The sequence below is a fragment of the Pimephales promelas genome, chromosome 11, assembly GCF_988280905.1.
Source record: "Pimephales promelas chromosome 11, fPimPro1.hap1.1, whole genome shotgun sequence".
Lineage (NCBI taxonomy): Eukaryota > Metazoa > Chordata > Actinopteri > Cypriniformes > Leuciscidae > Pimephales > Pimephales promelas.
Window position 1 is genome coordinate 13,996,856 of NC_142779.1, and position 19,732 is coordinate 14,016,587.

At 35.4% G+C, this 19,732-nt stretch overlaps 1 protein-coding gene across 7 annotated transcripts in view; it reads right to left on the reverse strand.

Annotated features, from left to right (window-relative positions):
- Nucleotides 1-744: 744 nt before the first annotated feature.
- Nucleotides 745-19,732, reverse strand: part of LOC148977152 (heparan-alpha-glucosaminide N-acetyltransferase) — a 31,301-nt gene continuing 12,313 nt past the window's right edge. For 3 of the 7 annotated variants that reach the window (XM_089117028.1, XM_089117027.1, XM_089117026.1), the window contains 10 exons: nt 18,779-18,809; nt 17,811-17,971; nt 14,572-14,684; nt 14,243-14,364; nt 12,887-13,010; nt 12,394-12,480; nt 11,155-11,232; nt 6,104-6,174; nt 4,483-4,595; nt 762-4,396 (listed from right to left, as the gene is read on the reverse strand). In XM_089117028.1, coding sequence (XP_088973154.1) covers nt 4,215-4,396; nt 4,483-4,595; nt 6,104-6,174; nt 11,155-11,232; nt 12,394-12,480; nt 12,887-13,010; nt 14,243-14,364; nt 14,572-14,684; nt 17,811-17,971; nt 18,779-18,809 — 1,082 coding nt within the window. In that variant the 3' untranslated portion in view covers nt 762-4,214. Of the gene's footprint in view, nt 4,397-4,482; nt 4,596-6,103; nt 6,175-11,154; nt 11,233-12,393; nt 12,481-12,886; nt 13,011-14,242; nt 14,365-14,571; nt 14,685-17,806; nt 17,972-18,778; nt 18,810-19,732 lie in introns of all 7 variants that reach the window. The other 4 variants (XM_089117025.1, XM_089117024.1, XM_089117029.1 and 1 more) reach the window with 3 other exon arrangements.

Below are 19,732 nucleotides of genomic sequence, written 5' to 3' on the forward strand. Positions count from 1 at the left end.
ATCTGCATTTTGGGGACATTCAAATAATGTGCGTAACATGGAAAAGGAAACTGGGTAATATGACTTTTTGATTTTCCTTTCTGTTATGCAATAGGCTGTATTATTCATTATTGATAGTTTTTATAAACACAATCATTTCCCAGAGTATATCCTTCTATGTTCAGACACAACCCAAACTAACTCACTCTATACAATTATTAAAAAGATAGCCTGTATAGATGCAGATGCTAACTGCGTTATAAAGGGAACCCATGCAGGGGGAAATTGCCTTAACGGCTATTTTCTCCGTGATTATAAGGTTTCCAATTACACACATGCAATTTTTGACAGTAGGCTAATAATAAGCTGTGCTGATTTCTTGTGCAAAAAGCTCTCTCTCTCTTTCTCTCTAACCGTGATTTGAAGAAAAGTGTCAATTTCGGGTAAGTTGTCACGTGTTTTAACATTTTGTATTGTTGTATATTTGTTAACAACTGTATTGTTTCACAATTCTTTTATGTTCTTTTCTGCTATTTTTGTGCTTGTTTTTGCAAAAAATAAAATAAAAATGTTTCATTGTGACAACCTGTAGTACGAGAACTTGCTGCAATTGTGGCATGTTGTTCAAAAAGATCAATGTATGTTATATAAACTGTAATTTCTTCTCTGCAAAACAAATAGCTTATTTATACAACTGACTTTCAATAACGAAAAATACTGCTTAAAATCAAGCACTATAAAGAGAACAGGTCAAAACAGAGCTGCAGGGCGAACAAGCGAGAAAGATTTGTCAAAACTAATTCACAATAAAATAAATAAATGAAAGTACATCAAATATCCTTGCAGGAACATTTTGTTTGCTTGACAAAACAGTTTAATAAAAATCAGGTGCAGCAGGGGCACGATAATCAACAAACAGGACTAACCACACCAAAACCTATTGTTCCTCATATCCTCTCATAAACCTAGTGTACTACTAGAGAATTTAACACTGCCATGTAAAAGCCAAGGTTTAGGAAGGTTGTTGTGAGTTCAAGATGGTGTCTGTCTGTTTTGGCAATGATGTCTGGCAGTGTAGGATCAGTCTATGTCTGTACTGGGGTGCTCTCGGACAGCTGACTGTGAAGAGGGGTAAGCATGATGCATTACTCTGCCTCTAGGGCAACCCACCAGTGCATCACAGGGCAATCACTCCAATCAACGTCTGCCCTGATGGATGCCAAATTAAACTATAGTGGAGACCTCAAATTAAGCATGGGAGAAAGAGGGCAACCAAAGATGATTTGATTTGCTAACCAAATAACTTATCTGTTACTTTGAATCCAAAAGAATTATTGAGGTATATTTTACATTCATAAAAGCCTCCAATACTGGGATATTATGGAAATAGAAAACATGTCAATCCTATATAGAAATAAACAAGCAGAGGCAATTGCCAGACACTTTAATAAAACATCTACAATAAAATTAATTTATATATAAATAATTCTATAATTAATTAAAACTTTAAATAAATATATTTAAATATTTTATTTTATATTTAAATTTTATAATTTTTCATAGTTAAATTAATTGAATGACAGAATAGAATTAGAATTGTGTAATTATATTGTTATTTATAAAACAGTTTGCAATAGTTTAAAATGCAAATAAATGATGTTGGTCAAACAACAACAATACACAACAATTATAACTATGGCCCATCAAAATACAAAGAGCAAAAATGTGTTGTTTCCAGCTCCACCTTTTTGTTCAGATGTTTGTTATGCTGTATACCTATTTCACTTACTCTGCATATTAGCCACAGGATGGTTTTGTTTACATAGCAGCATGTAGACTCAAAACCATATACATGATGCAGATTAAAAAAAGCTCAGGTTACTCTAAACCAGACGCACAGTGGTATTTTCAGACATATGGTCAATGTAAATCAATATAGATGGCAGATTCATGACATTTACCTCTGCGCAAGTTTTTTTTAAAAATGGTAACTGGACGAGATCATTTCCAGATAAAAGCTTGTCTTATCGATAAGATCACAATTTTTACTGTCAGATTCTGTCAAAAGGATTTTCATTAGTATTGCGCAAGTAGACAACATAAGCTTTGTTTACATCAAACATGGTGGAGCTATTCTCAGTGGTATTTTGCTAATATAGCTTTGCATCACGATGCCTTGCATTAAATAATTATGATGATAAGTACTTGATTAATAAAACATTGGTTCAAAAAGTGCTTACTGTGGTAGATAAAGCGAAAGCTCTTGAAATAAGTCCATATTCCCACTGGGACATGGAGTGGCACAACACTAGTCATTAGTCCATTCCCAAAATCAGTTGACCAGTTTGCTTCACTCATAGGCACTCTACTTAGTTTAAATGGGTAATATGATCCTCAAAATGAAAAGCTTTCTCATTAACTAACAGAGAGAAAGGGGTTCAATTGAATTTCATGCAGAGTGAACAGGTTGAACATGTTTCAACCACTTCAGTAGATCATAAACATTCTACAAATCCAGAGCTCTGGTGCACAAGATTGAAGATGATACAAAAACTATATATATAGCTGAACTGATAACATAATTTAGCCTGTTTATTCACAAGCTTTTGCATCAGATGTTCATAAGTGAAAGGTCAGCACTGAGAACTCTCTGAGATTAAATCTTTGCATCTTGACAGCATCTCTTCTGACCGCTGGATTTGGTGAAACTCTTATTAGAGACAAGCAATGGCTAATTTGCAAATTTATTATTGTTGAACAGTAATGACCCAAACATGTTTTTTTGAAAGTATAAAAGAAAATGACAAAATGCAACAAGCCAAACTATTATGCATGGTTAAAATAGCAAAGTAAATACACTTATCACACTTTTAAAAAGGAGTAAACTCTATGTATCTTTTGTTGTTGACGTCAAGGGCCGTAAGTCCAATCAAACTCAGTTTTTAGGTTCAAATCTAAACTTGTTCTAATGAAAAGTTCTTATAAATAATACAATCTAATAATAACTATTTTTATTTAATGCATGTTTGAGCTGTTTTAACTGAAAGCAACTTGCACTGACATGCTTTAAAATTGGTCAGTGCCATTATTTTATCTCAAGATGCACACCAATAAGGCATACTTTAGATTAAACCATTAACTAACTATTAACTTTGACACTCGTAATTACTGCTTATTGATAGTTAGTAAGGTAGTTGTTAAATTAAGTGGGTAAGATTAAGGATATGGAAATATGGTCATAAAATAAGGCATTAATATGTGCTTTATAAGTACTAATAAACAGCCAATAAATATCCAAGCAACTAGTTAGAAGTGATATATATATATATATATATATATATATATATATATATATATTGGTTCAGTCCAGACCAATCATTATGATGTAAACAAGTGCTAGTTTCTTCTGAGCATGGGATGCTGCTCAAGTTAATAAATATTTAAAGGACAGCCCCCTCTTACAAATATCATTTAATATATCATCATTTACTCAATCTTATAAACAAATCTCAGGTCAGGATCTTAATGCAAAACCAGCGGAGAACCACTACTGCAGAGCCTGCACACAAAGATGTGTGGTTGTGACTTCATTTGATCTCATGAGTACGACTTGACAGATAACATCAGGGTTTTTTTGCGTTGCATGATAATTTCCGTATGCGCATGAGATCTGCTGGTGTAATTTCCCTGATTTTGCATTAGTGCGAGCACGAAAAGTGCTGGCCCCAGAAACACTCCTCAGTGAGCCGTCCAGCTTGACCCCTATTAAAGGGCTGTCAGTTGAAGAGCAGATGGTACCCACTCTGTGTCTCACAGCAGCGAGGGGGGGTGTCCATGGCAACCCAGATATAATGGCTACCCCTCAAGTGGCGGAATCGCGTGTTCTAATTTGTTAAGTACCACTTCAGCGAATTTGATTTAATCACTACGTTCAGGTCTTAACACAACTGACATCAAATAAAACATTGCAGGTGTCCATGTAAGACAGTAAATCTGATCCCCTGGTCTTAGTTCTTATGCCTATTAACTAAGTGAACACAGGAATAGACCAAATTCAGACACTCACGAATATAAAAAAATATAAATATACCCAAGATGGTCCTGTTTAATTTACATCAAATAGTACCATGCATAATACTAAATACCTAATCAATGTTGTACTTGTTTAATAATTTAATTTATTAATTAAGGCGAGAAATCAATGTACTTTTATGAGACAAAAAATCCCAGCAGCATCAGATTTTGAGAAAGAACTTTTTGCGGTAGAGCAGGTAGGCAATGAAGACCCAAAGTGCGGTACCCCATATGTTCTGGAAAAGCTTCTCCCAGTGACTGTCCTGGAAATGCATCTCCCAGCTGAAGGGGAAGTAAAAGCCCAGCAGAGAGTGGCCAACATAGACAAATATGGAGTTCATCCCTGTAAAAAAAAAAAAAATGCACAGTAAGCTTTTCTGGATTAGATTGGCTTATAAAACATTGCTTTAAACAAGTGAATACTCGTACCGGGATAAATGAAAGGTTGGCCGCCCCACCATTCCTTAATGTCCATGACAAAATACATCATAGCCAGCAGCAAAAAGGACAAGCACCCCATGCAGGTCACAAATGACAGGGACCTGAAGACAGACAGAAAATCTGTGTTGTACGATCTGAACCGTTTGAGATTTAAAACAGAGTGCAGACACATTCAATCCACAAATAAGCATCCGGAAGATAAAAGAGCATGGAGGACCATATGTGCGTTGCGCTATTGAAGAACTTTGCCAAACTTTTCTTGTAATAACGAAGACAACAGTGCAGAATTGGGGACTAAATAATTTATGGACACATAGTAGTTTCTGTGCTTAAGGTAAGCCAATAAGAAACATAAGCATCTAAAGTGATGCCTTGGCACCTGCTCAGTACAACCATGTCAATAAGTCATGTGCCTCTGTGTTCCTAAGTGCCAGGATGCATCGATGGAATTTTATCTAATGTAAAATGGCTGCATCCCAGAGCATCGTTTATGTCAGCTGAAGTCGAGGCAAAAAAGACTCTTGGCTGGGAGTTAATTACTTTTAGGGATGAAGACAGACATACTCAGGGGCTCAATAAGCAGGCATGATGAACGGTCCATAAAAATTCAAGCAGGTATATGCCTGTACTCAAACAGGTACAGAGCAGGGTCACAGAGACAGAGCACACACAGCAAAGGCAAGATAACGTCATATTTATTGTAAAATAAACGCATAACGCAAGTATCATATGCAAAAATTTTGTGTTTTTACCTGGTTTCCTAGTTGAAACATCCTTAAAACAGTGTTAACTAAACATATTTCAATGTTTTTCATTCATTGAAATAAAGGGGAAGTAAAATACAATTATAAAATACATATATTTCAAAAATGTAAATGGCAAAAGGAAATTGAAATTGAGTAAGTTTTAAGTAACTAAAACTGAAAATAAAAAATAAATAAATAAATAAAAAATTGACTTTAGCTAAAATGAAAATAAATGTAAAAAATAATAAATACTTTAATATATATAAATCTTACTAAAATAAAACTGCATATATATATATATATATATATATATACAATTTTTTTAAATAAAAAAAAATTTATTTAATTTTTTTTTATTAATTTTTTATTAATTTAGTTATTTTAACCCAATTTTTGCCTTAAGCTTAAACCTCACAAGATCCTTTTTCCATACACTGTAAAATAGATCAACAATGGTATGAATCTGTTTTGAATACTTCTGTTACATACCATTATTTATCCTGAGGTATTAGGTGACAAATAATTTAATGTGCACCGGTCTGAAGATGTAGGGCTGACCTCATCCTGCTCAATTTCCCAACAGGCGGATGAGATAAGCCAGATTTTGGCAAGATGTATGGTTGGGAAAATAAAACTGCTCACTCTCTCTTGGCTGTAAAGAAGAGTGATCTAGTTGGACAGTGGATGTATCACCCGCTGCGTCTCACTCCTGTGCCAGTGGGGGTGATTATTTACAGGACGTTCTGTCATTAGAAGTAAGTAAACGCGTGTTTTAGCAGCCTCTGATTTGTGCCTGCAGGAGTATCATCCCTTCTTTTGTGGATTGAGAAGTGGCTGGATTTAGAGGGTAAGGAAGCACTTACCAAAGGTTTTTATTGACAGGTATAAATCCTTCGTCTCTTGTGCACTTAGAAAGGATGGCTGCAGAGATTCCCTGAGGATCAGAATAAAACAGATTTCAAATCAATGCAGACCTGTAAAGCAAGCATTATCAGACAACCCAAATGCAGCACCGAGGTGAAGCCCCTCAAACTAACACACGAAACACAGATCCGTCTCCTCATGCCTACAGCAAAACTCTCAGTCATTTCACGTTTTTTTACACGACATTTCGTTGCATTGCTTTATACTCTGTTTTAACCCTTAAAGGCATCTGAAAAAGTAAATGATTTTCTTCCACAGTATGTTTGTCTTGTTTTCCAATGAAAATATTTAAACATCCTTAAATCAAGATACATTAACTTGAGAAGCAAAATTACATACCAGGTCTTGTTTTCTGGAAAAAATAAATAAAATAATAAAAAAAAAAAATCAAGTGACTTTACGCTCAAAACAAGAAAAAATATCTGCAATGGGATAAGAAAAATAAACTTGTTTTCCTTTTAAACTAAAATTTTTCTTTTTAACAGATAACTGTTTCGTGTTTTAAACATAAAATCATTATTTTTTTCCCTCCAGAAAACAAGACTTAATGGTAGCACTTCAGGTTAGGGTCCAATTCTCACTATATGAACTAGTTGCTTATTAGAATTTATGAAGTATTTGAAGTATATTAGTATTTATGAAGCATGACATATTCTACCAATACCTAATCTTAACAACTACTAACTATTAATAAGCAGTAGTTAGGAGCTTATCGAGTTAGTTATTAGTGAGAATTAGATCCTAATCTAAAGTGTGACCGACTTAATATCTTAAATAATTTAGCTTCTCAAGAAAAAGAGTCTTGAGGTAGATATATTGTCCAGATATTTCAACTGGAAAACAGGACAAAAATACAGAGGAAGATTATTATTATTATTGCTGTAAAAGTATTGATAAAACAGGCTCATTTAAAGAAAAGCTTGCTTTTGTGAGGACAGACAGTTCAGCATCCAAACCTGCTTGTTAGGAGGATATCCATCATTTGTATAGATGACAGAATCAATGGTGTGGAAATAGCCTGGCTGGCTCTAGATTGAGTCTCCAGGCTATGCAGGCAGGATGTGGGACAATCATTGCTATGTGGGCCAATCGCTCAATTTTAATCTCAAACTGCGGAGTTCTGATCGTTGAACTTTAATTAAATCAGGGGCCTTGTTTATTGGGATGCCGAAGCACAAACAGCTTCAAATCATCCCACAATCTCACAAAGGATTCATGCGACAAGACAAACCCTCTCTCCCTAGACATGCACCGTTTTATGACTCTTGATGTGGTGGGAATTTTTGTTTAACTAGGATAACGTGTGGGAAGAGCACGTTAACAGCACATGAGGCTGTTCGAGATGTGTTATTTCAAATTTTCTCAGACCTCAGAGCTCTCCAGAGATGTGTCAATGATAATTGATTGTTTGCTTGTGTTATGCAGTGTTTATCGCGAAGCATGAATGCCTGTAACGGTCTTGTTGGTCGCCTGAATCCTTGGTTATATGCTCTGTGGTCCAATCCACAATAATCCAAAATAATCTATATTTTTACTGACGTCAGAGTTAGGCTGAAGCGTTGGGAAAAAGTGAAGAGGAAAAGAATTAAACATTAAAACAGACACTTGACAGCATACAAAATTAAGGAATATTTCCCAACAGTTATTCTATGTATCTAAAAAAAATGATAAATCTGAATAAGAAAAAGAAAAACAGATTTCAATATTATGCCTGTCTTATATTGTACACAAACAATTTTTGTGTTGCACAATCAGACGCTGTGTGAACAGAGGTGGCATAATTTTTTGCCTTTGGCTAGTTTATTTTATCATGCTGCTCCTCTAGGTAAAGTGAAATAGATCTCTGTTCATTTATTTCAGCACCTCGAGCAGTGTGGCCCCATAATGCTGGCCAATATGATTCAACATACAGCTATAATGGCCCGATTTGTCATAGGGCTTGGGAATAATGAAATTTAAAATACTGGGATCAGACATCTGCGTACTGCGGATATGGGTTCACAACAAGCACACCATCGCAGTATATTTTACTGTGAGAAGAGGAAGGGATGTGTGATTACGGTACAAACTAAATAAATGTATATGTGAATGAAAGAACGAAGACAAAACAAGTTACCAATGGGTTAAGAAAAATAAAATAATAACCTAATAAAATATATTATGTTATATATATATATATTAAAAACATATATGTAAATGTATTTTTTTGAAATCAAAATGACTGTTTTCAAACATGTTTCCCAAACAGGTTTCCTCTGCCTCTCATTATTCGGATTAATATTCACACCATTGTATGAGCCAGTTCTGCTGTTGGGCAAGTCAAACAAACAAAGCAATGTTTTGAAAGTGCCAAAGTGTTCATACTTTTCCGGAAAGTCAACCTACAAATGGCTTACTCATAGTTGTCTCTACATATTAAACTCAGATAAGCATTATAACACCAAAAATAATTACATAACAAAAAGCTCCCAAGGAAACATTGATAAAGTATTGCTAGAAGAATATATATACATTTGTCTGTCGCAATTGAATAAATAAATAATTGAATTGCATAATTGCATTCAGAAAACAGACGTCGTAAGGGACATTTGGAGAAATGTGGATTCATATAAATGACCCATTTTCAAATCTTTAGTCCTTAGTAAGTAAAACCAAATGAGATGCAACGTTCTTGTGCATACTAATAATAAGCCAATGGCAAGCAAAGCGATTGCTGAGAAGTTAAGGTCATTTGCCCCCATCATCCCCAGCTTTATGTCTTGAGTTTGCCAGACAAAACCCCTCCATCGGCACCTGTTGTCTCTAGAGAGAGCATTCCAGCAGCTCTGCCTCCAGAAGTCCAAAACAAAACACAGCAGCAAGGTCTTTCATGGAAAAGAATCCTGCAAACTCCCTTTTTGTGTAGATCCTCTGATCAACATATGCTGCGTTGTGGAGAAACATGATTCTCCTCTAATAACCTTGAATAAACGGCTACACATTTCGCTTTAGATTAAACACAACATATAACTTGAGCTTGCTTAACTTGTCATGCTCATTAAAACTAGAAAATTACAGTGTGGAAATGCAGAGAGGGTAAATTCACCCCACGTGGTGCATTCAAAAATCTTTTCTGCAAGGTATTGGCAGCAGTAAGTGACCTGTGCTGCTTTCTTTGCCACTGAAAAACATTTCTAGTAGCACATGGATATTTCCCCTGAGACGGGGGTTTAAACATCCTCATGCACTTCCCACCCAGCTCAGCTTCTGCTCTTTTTGTCTGTGGGACCACCCAAATGGAGCACTTAACCCACAAATCTGCCACCCTTTCACTATCGTCATCTCAATCTATAAGATCTAATCACATTTTGGTTTCACCAGTGCAAATCTCCACGCCAACCTAGCAAAGGTCATAGTTTAGTTGAACTCTTATGTTCTGCTGAGACTGACTTTACATGTTTGGAGCCCCAGAGACAATGCTGATGAGTAAAATTATAATATTAACCCTTAAAGTTTATTAAATATTCAGTATTTCAAAAATTACTAATTTCAAAATAAATTTCCAAACATCATACACCTCAAAATTTGGGGTCTGTGTTTTTTTTTTTTTTTAACATCATACACCTCAAAATTTGGGGTCAGTGTTTTTTTTTTTTTTTTTTTTTTTTTTTAAATGAACACTTTTATTCAGCAAGGTTGCATTTCATTGATTAAAATAAAGTAAATAAATTTTTAATGTTACAAAATATTTCTATCGCAAATAAATGCTGTTCTTTCGAACTTTCTATAAATCAATGAATCCTGACAAAAATTATGATTTTCACAAATATATTAAGCCAACCTTTGAAACGACATTTATAATAAATGTTTCTTAAAGGAGTAGTTCACTTTTAAAAACTTTTGCCGATAATTTACTCACCCGCATGTCATCCAAGATGTCCACATCATTCTTTATTCAATCGAAAAGAAATTAAGGTAGATATTAAGGTTTTTGATGAAAACATTCCAGGCTTTATTTTTAATACATTTATTTTATACATTTATACTTTTATACAATGGACTTCATTGGGAACCAAACGGTTCAAGGTCCAAATGAAAGTTTCATTGCAGCTTTAAAACACCAGACGATGAATAAAGGTCTTATCTAGGACCCTTCGAGTCATGACTCGAAAAAAATTTGTTCATTTTGATGAACGGGTTCGAACAGGAGAGTCACGAACGCGCATACCATAACAGAGCAAGGCGAGCATTTGTGCTTATAAAACTTTTTTATTTATTTTAAATATAACCAATCGTTTCGCTAGATAAGACCCTTATTCATCGTCTGGTGTTGTTTAAAGCCCTTTGAAGCTGCACTGAAACTCTCATTTGGACCTTAAACCGTTTGGTTCCCATTGAAGTCCATTATATGGAGAAAATCCTGGAATGTTTTCATCAAAAACCTTAATTTCTTTTCGACTGAAGAAAGAAAGACATGGACATCTTGGATGACAGGGGGGTGAGTAAATTATCAGCAAAAGTTTTTTTTTAAAAGTGAACGGTTTGTTTAAACAAATAAATGCATCCTTGGTGAGCATTAAAAAACATTTCAAAAACATTAAAAAAACATACTAACCCCAAATTTTAGAACAGCAGTGTACAGGAACAATTTTCATGCAGGACATTCTATATGTTTTTAAAGTTATTAAACATGATATAAAACTTTTTTTCTGTTGTGCATGTTGAACCAAAGAACCAGTGGAAATTAATATGTAATAATAGCGGTAACAAAAAACACCAGACATCCGTGAGCCGAACAAGCCATCCGGTTCAGTCCCGAGAGGGGTGTGATAGCAATCTCTGCCTTGGAATTCATTCAGTGCATATATACACATATCATATGGCATCTACCTATTTCAAAAACTGTCTACAACTACAAGCAATATAACACTTACAGAGAGGATTTTGCTGCATTGTGCAATTATTGCTGTTGAAGTCTGTTTTTTCCATAAAAGTGTGTGTACACACGTACCAGGATGAGGGCCCAAATCAGGAATCGTGTCAGGATACCTTTATTCATTTTACGAAAAAACAGAAGAATCTTTCCAGCCTGTGGAGAAAAAAACAAAGATAATTCCAAACGTCAGACTTAATACTTTTTTGTATGGCAAAAATATGTGTATTAGGCTAGCACTTTAGGCCTAATACTGTAGGTCATAATCCTCTGAGCAAACTAAAATAATTAATAGCAAATAAACTGCTGGACAATAATGCCTATTATACGTCATACTACTGATATCGTGTTAGGACAGAGAGAGAGAGGATGGGAGCGGTGGTTGTGGCCCTGAAAAAGAGCTCAAGTTTCAATGCTCGCTGCGCAGCCATGCACGGCTGTGAAGTTGGCCGCTCTCACTGATTAATTCAGTGATGACGAATGAGCCTCAGCCGAGGACGCTGGAGCGGACGGACACAGACGGAGAGGCCGACACCTGCCGTGTTCTCAAAGACATGTTGATTGACGGGCTTGGTGCTAACTGTTTTTTTGCCTCCGCCCACAGGGATTTCAGCAATACAACTGAGTTTGCACGGCTAGTTCTCACTGGTCACCGGGGCACTGTCACCATCATAGAGTGAGAAACTTTTCTGACCTTTGCCAGAGACGCACACATCTGTCCACAACAGCAAGGACCAGTGAGGTAGAACAGCTGTTTGTCTAAGAGTGTTGCCAGAAAATCCAGTGCAATATAATAGATTTGTCATTGCTAGTTGAAGTAAAAGTGAAATTCATTAACGAGCCAAGAAGAGAAAATGCTGAACAAGCCAATGATATATACTGTAGTCTGTTAAATACACGGTTTGGATAAGTCAGATGTTGGGCTTTGGATTAGGTTTGGGTTTTCTTTCTCTTTTGTCACTGGTTCACTTTTGTTCAGTTGTCTTTGGTGCATGTCCTGCAATAAGTGAATTTATTTTTATTTAATTTACTTACAATTGTGGACTTATACCGCTAGATCTGAACCTTGAATTTGATTGGACAGCATTCCAAGTGTTTAGCATTTTTTGTTTGTATCACTCCAATTGTCTTTGTGTGGCATTCCGGACAATTTTGCTGAACTATTTAGAACTATTGAACATAAAATATTGTCCATATAGTACATAAAATGAAAATTACTTAATATTAACTTCTTGTTTATATAACTATTCTTGCTTATAGCAATATCACAATTGCTCATTTGAAATTGCTTAAATACTGTACTATATATTAAATTACCTGCATGCCAAAGAATCCCATAACAATGGAATTGATAGTACCCAGAACACCCTCTGGATCGAAGGGCTCTGTTGTATGATACAAGACCTAAAACAGAGAAAATTGTGAATGAAGGCATAACAGTCCCAGAGAACAGAATTTATACAGTACATATTGCATTTACTTTTAATCCCTACAATACCAATTAAAATGCCATTTTAATCATTTTAACTAGCTGTACTTCCACTTAAACAAGTGAACAATTAGCTGGTCATTATCACAAAATAACCTAACATGTCTACTTGTTACATATGTCAATAAATGGACATATTGATTTGCAAAACCATGGATTGACACAAGAGACACCAAACACAATGTAGGAGATTGGTTGCAGAACAACTATCATTTTTAGATCTAATTATGCACAAATGGATAAACCCAATTGGCCAGTCACAATCAAGGATTAGGTTTGATACATTGAACTGGTTCAAGATGATCAGTACGTGATTCTCACCTTGCATGTTGGATACCAGAAGATATTGTCTCTAAATAACCACCGGTCTATATACGCGGCTGCTCCTCCTGTGCAATTGGGGTATAAACCATCATCTCCGATACCACCAGCTCCTAAATATCCGCTAGCAGAGGAAATATAGCGCAATATACACTACGATTCAAAAGTTTGGGGATATTTTAATAAAGGAAGTCTCTGAAGAACACAGAGGCTGCATTTATTTGTGCAAAAAAATTATATTGTGAATAATATTATGAAATATATTATTAAGATTTAGAATTGTAACTGTTCTTTCCTATTTTTAATTTTCAGCAGCCATTACTCCAGTGTTCAGTATCACACGATCCTTCAGGATTCTTTGATACATAGACAGTTCAAAAGAACAGCATTTACTTATTTTTAAAACAACGTCTTTACGTTTGATCAATATGTTAGTATATGATTTCCTTGTCATCAAACGAATATATAACAGAAATGTAAAATAATGTATAATTCACCAGCAGTGTTCATAGCACATATTGTTCCAAAAAATCTCACCAAAGAAACAGCCAAAGGTGTATCAAAGGTAAATCAAGATAAGTCAAATGTTTATTTGAGGAGTCTTTGGTTGAATTATTCAGACGGAAGTGTGTTTGGAGGTAGCAACATTTGAATGCTGTGTTGTCCGGCAACACAAGGACAATGATTGTGAGGTCAAAATGTTTTTTATTCAGGCAGAATTATCAGTGCTCAGCATGTGATCGTCAATGCCATGCAGGGTCAGACGCATTGAAAAAAAATCTTGAAGGAGAGGAGAAGGAGGACATAAATGGAAGGTTGAGCGGATTCAGGGAGAAAAACTGAGAGAGGCAGAGAAAGGATGATGAATTCTTTCTCTCTGCCTCCTTTTAGTGCACATGACAGACTGAGATTGGCTAATTATCCCCTCTAAACCGGCCGCCAAACACTCATAAATCACAGATCTCATAAGAGCCGCACAACACGGGCTTGTACGGCACAAACCCGTGAGCCTTAGAAGACTCACAAACACAACAGCACACAAATGACCATATTGCGATGCATATATATGCGCATTCTTGATGTAAATGTCCAACATTACCTCCGCCCTATATTCTCAGCGGCACGCTTGTGTAATAATGCTAACATATATGTCATCCAAGGAATTAGCTTGATGTATGAATGACATTATTATTATGTTAATAAAGGGATGAACTGCAGTTAATTCTAGCTTGACAGACACATTACACATTAATTTTTGAATGCACAGGATTTATATTCCATATCACAGTGTTTGTATTGTTCAGTGCAATAGCTGATCATAATTCATCACAAAGCCTGACGCTAATATGAACTTACGTGGGGCAATTTGGAACAGGTAGTAAGAAAGTGAGACACAGCCACATGGTCTCCAGCAACACAATGATGAGCCATTGAGGCCAGTATAAAACCACATCTTGAATGGGGTTCCACCAATTATGCTGAGGAGAACATGCAGAAAACATAAATGGTTAGAAATCATTCAGTCTTGCATGTTATAAAACTCAACAGTAAAAAAAAAAAATCACTGTCAACACGTTGACTTCATTGTACTATAACCTCTGGAAATTAATCATTATTTCAGGACAAGTGTTTTCCTGTACAGATGTCTGATCTGAGAGAAATGTGAGCCATAGAGTTTAACCCACCTCCATCAAGGGAATCTCTCTTTGGGGAGAAAAGGTCTGCATCACTGCCAGAACAAAATAGGTGAAACCCAAACGCTGGAGCACTCCGGGTATCCGTAGCCAGGACCAGGATACTAACAAATTTAGGAGCACACACACATATAAACATACAAGATTACAATTACAGACTATTGATGGAAAAACACTCCTGTTTTATGTATTTTTAATAGGTTTGCCTTTCAGGGGAGTCAGCAAACAAGTCAATGGTGGGCTTGTGTGTCTGTAGCTGTACAAGTGATTTTCCTATTAAGTTGGAATGTTTCTTTGGATTCAACTCTGTCATATCAGATTTTACAGGAATATACTTAATTCAGATATTCAGACTTTTGCTATTAAATCCATTTTGTGTCATAATTAAAATCATCAAAAAAATACACTACATTGTGCGATAATATATACAATATTATCGCACAATGCAGTGAATTTTTTGATGATTTTTATTATTAATTACACAATTAGTTCAAACTCAATTGTGACATGCAATGAAACAAAGTTTTAAATTAAAATACATTTTTAACAAATGAGAAGCCAAAAGTGACAAAGAAACAGTAAAGTAAAAAATCAGCCTATTAAAATGATTTCTAGAGGATCATGATGTGGCACTGAAGACTGGAGAAATGATTCTGAAAATTCAGCTTTGCCATCAAATGATTAAGTTAGATTTTAAAATATTAAATAGAAAAACACAAAAATTTATTTAAAATTTAAAAATGTAAAATTTAATTTTATTTAACAGTTAGTAACATAAATTATAACAATATCTTACAACACTAATGTTTTAATGTATTTTTGATCAAATAAATGCAGCCTTGGTAACTTTTCTTTCAAAAAAACGTAGCTATCCCAAACATAGCTGTATATTTACACACACACACACACACATATATATATATATATATGTCCTGATCAGTTCCTGATCCTAAACAGTGTATCCTATACAGTGAATATACAGCAAGGAAATTTGCTGTACATCGAAAGTCTGAACAAACAAAAGTGGTGTTAAACAAGGTGGCGTGTTGTTTTTCACTGAAGAGAGATTTATGTTTATAACACAGGCTAATGATGGTTATGCTGACACAGACCCAGGCTGAGGTGAGAAGTCTTTCACCGCAGGACAGTATAGAGGTGTGATCTACCCTGCCGGAGACTAATAATGCTTATCTGAAGAGATTCTGGTGGGGAGGGTGATGTGAGGGAGCGATATAGAGCGAGAGATTGATGGTAATCTGCACATTAGTTAATTGAAAACCTCTTTGTGGCACATTCGAAGGGCCACAAGAAACAATATAATACTGATCATTGATCTAACAAATCAAATAAAAAGCGGAAACACTCCACCTCTGCACATAGAGACAGGAAGTGGTACGGTGACTAATGGTATCCGTCAATTAAAATCCATACACACACACTTTCTAGAATCGACAATCAGGAATTTAGCAAAAAGATCCGTTTTACAATCAACAATGTAATGATTTAAATGTGTTTACCTGTTAACTGTGAAATTATAAAACAGGAAAAAAAAAAAAAAAACTGGGACTGTTTTGGTAGATAAAACCATTAATGCACATCTTTCCATGATTACGTTTCTTTAAATTAAGTTCCAAGGATGATAATGGCTTCAGTGGCCAAGCAGAGACAGACTGACTAAAATCTTCACTGGTGCCATGTTTAAATAGATCATTAAGTCAAATGATTTTCAATGAATTGTAATATATTTTGTTGCATTTGAATGCAGGTATATTGTGGGAAAATGGTTTCTAAACATCATTCTGAGTGATTCACAGGCTGAGGTAATTTCTGCAGTTTAGGGCAAAAGCGGTAATTACATTACAGGAAGTTCCATAAAATCCACTGTGCAGCTGGCATGATGAAACCCTATCTGTGATAATTGACCATTAACGGCAAGCTTGTTTTTGCTCTACACACCTCTGTTCAACGGGCCCAGATATTATGATTGCCACTGGATCACTGGAAAGTATCACAATATTTTTGTTAACTTAGTTATACATCCATCTAGCCAGACAGCTAATACTGCTTTGGCTAATGTATGAGCACTGCTCTGTACTGACCTGTCAGCCCTCCTTGCTTAACCCCGACAGTCCTAAAGTGCTGCTCTGAGGCCCCGGATTAGACATTTTGGCTTCTTCTCTTCCATCATTAACAGAGGCTAATGGACTTCATTTGTAAAACGAGGATTTGGTGGCTTTCGTATTACGTGAGGAAAAGTTCACAGTCAGATTGAAAGGTGCATGTCACTCTTTGTTTGGTATCAGTCACTGCCACCCAGAATAGAGCAGCAGTAATGAGATTTATTGCTCTTGCAATACAAGAATATGCATCATGTAAATTAAAACTGTGACTTTTTTGGACTTTCAAAGAAAGATGCCCTTTTTCATACAACAAAACAGCATCACTGGCAGATCAGATGCAGCTTGTTAGGTCAGAATTCAAACCTGAATACACTTTCCTTCTAAACAAAAACCGTAGCACTGTTCCATCTGACATTTATATAAAAACTATTAAGCAATTAAACACGTTTTATCTGTCCTGAAATGCATATGTTGATGTGTGTGACATCGTTGCCTTAAAGGGATACTCCACTTTTTTTGGAAATACCCTCATTTTACAACTCCCCCAGAGTTAAACTGTTGAGTTTTACCTTTTTTGAATCCATTCAGCCGATCTCCAGTTCTGGCGGTACCACTTTTAGCATAGCTTAGCATTTTATATATAGCTATAAAAGAGTCAAATAAAAGTTTTAAATAGGAAAAATATTTAAAAAAAAATTGGGAGAAATGCTAATGGTCTTGTGCACTTCAGTGATGTATGCTAAGCTATGCTAAAAGTGGTACCGCCAGAACCGGAAAATGAGCTTATTTACAAAAAAAGTGGAGTATCCCTTTAAAGCATGTCGTGATTCTCGCGAGATTTGTCGGGGACGCTCCTCTCAAACTTGCATTGCTATTTTTTTCCAGTGGCGCTTTGAAGCTGTTATAGTGTGCCTTTAAAATCAACATTAAATAAGATTAATAAATGCTTTTTTTCACTTTTAATAAAAGTAGTTTTCATTGTTAGTACATGTTAACTAATGTTAACAAATGGAATCACATATTGTAGAGTTTTACCAATAAAATAAAATAACAACAGTTGTAGAGGAAGACTGAAAAATACAGTAGTGTATGTATGTATAGCCTACTTACAAAATCCATCTCTTGGGCTGTAGTTCATGAAGCAGAACCCAATGAGTATCAGGACGATGGTTCTCCAAGTAACCTTGCGAAGAAGCTGTAGCCATGAAACACCTTTTCTATGCATCGAGTTGAATGCTAGCACTACAGAAGTACCCATGATGAACACAAACCTTGCCAAAGGATTAAAGACAGTATTATTGTCACATACAGAAGCATACTGTGTCATTTCTACATTGGGCATCACTACTGATATGTGTGCTTTTGAGATATTTGCCCTGGTTAATGCAAAAGATTTTTGTATGTCAAAAAACATTGAAGGAATAGTAGATTGAGTGTGCACAGCTTTCTATGAACAATCTTTGTCCTTAAACATTTCCATTACAAATAAACCCACAATTTAAAGTGATAGTTTGCTCCAAAATTTTGTCATCATTTACTCACCCTCCTGTATGAATTTCATTCCTAATATTTTGAAGAATGTCAGTAACCAAACAGTTGTGGGGCTCCATTGACTTCCAAGTCAATGGAGCCCCACAACTGTTTGGTTACTGACATTAACCAAACCAGAAACTGTTTAGCTACCCATATTCTTCAAAGTATCTTCCTTTGTGTTCAACAGAGGAACGAAATTTGTACAGGTTTTGAACAACTCTAGGGTGAGTAAATGATTACAGGATATTAATTTTTGGGTGAGCTATCCCTTTAAGGCTGATGCTGCATTCAGCCTCTATGTAGGCCTTTTTTTTTTTTTTAAAGAAGTAACTGCAGTATTACAAGCTTTATTCTCTCAGAGAAAAAATATTTATTGGCATAGTAAAGCATTATAAATGGTACTGGGTTGGAAAAGCCTTAAATCTGAATGGTTTTGAAGGGAGATCCAAACTGTTGGACTGAAGTCCCACTCTTTTCCATATTAATTTCCAAAATGGAAAGTAATAATTCTCCATCGATTCGTTAAGTACATGCTGGCAGCTCACCAAGGCATCACAAGATCGGCTACAGTGAGACCTGTAACGTACATGGAAAAAGACATTCACACATGAAAACCACACACATTTTTGGAGCATGTCTACAGTTTCTGGAAAGTTTTGATTGACACGTAGGTAAATGCATAATCTAATTGCTGAATGACTGACAAAATAAGTTTTATCCATATAATCACACTTAATTGTAAACAAATGGTTTCATTTAGAGCATACTAACTGATGATAAAACATTGTGTGCCCTTAAAAACATTGTTTTCTCACTATTTTTCGATTTTCAGACAGCAATGATTTATAAGTGCTCATGCAGCCATGACAAAGGAGGCCTCACAGTAATATGAAAATCCATCTGCTTTCCCTTATGATCAATACAATTCTGCTGATATGATGAAGAGGCCATTATGATCCTTAAATTGAGTTCATCTGTGAATACTCCAGGAGATGTGCTTCGTAATAGACCCCCATTAAAATTTAACATGCAACCCCTTCTCATCTGCGTCCTTTGAGGATGTTCATCCAAACGACATGCTGTAGATTTGAAGAATAAATTTCATGCTGAATTAAGGTGCAATAAAGCACTTTAAATGTAAGTATTTGATATTAGTGGGTCTTTGGTAGTCTGTGAAGATTTATGATGTATCATTTCATATTGGAAGCCCTTAATTAGTGGTATATATATAGTATGTATTGCAAGCTTGCAAATATTTTTTTTACTCAAAAAATTAAAAGCCTGCTCCAGAAAGAAGTACTTTTGCTCATTATGTGAATGATTCTTGGTTAATTTCAAACTAGACAAAAGCAAAAATCACATCAATATTCACTGTTTTGTGAATCTCATTGACTGACGCGCTAATACAGATTCATTAGTCCACGAATCGGACATCACAGCTCAGAAACACAACAAGTTGATATCTGACAAAACTGCCAATAGATGCACACAAAGATTTT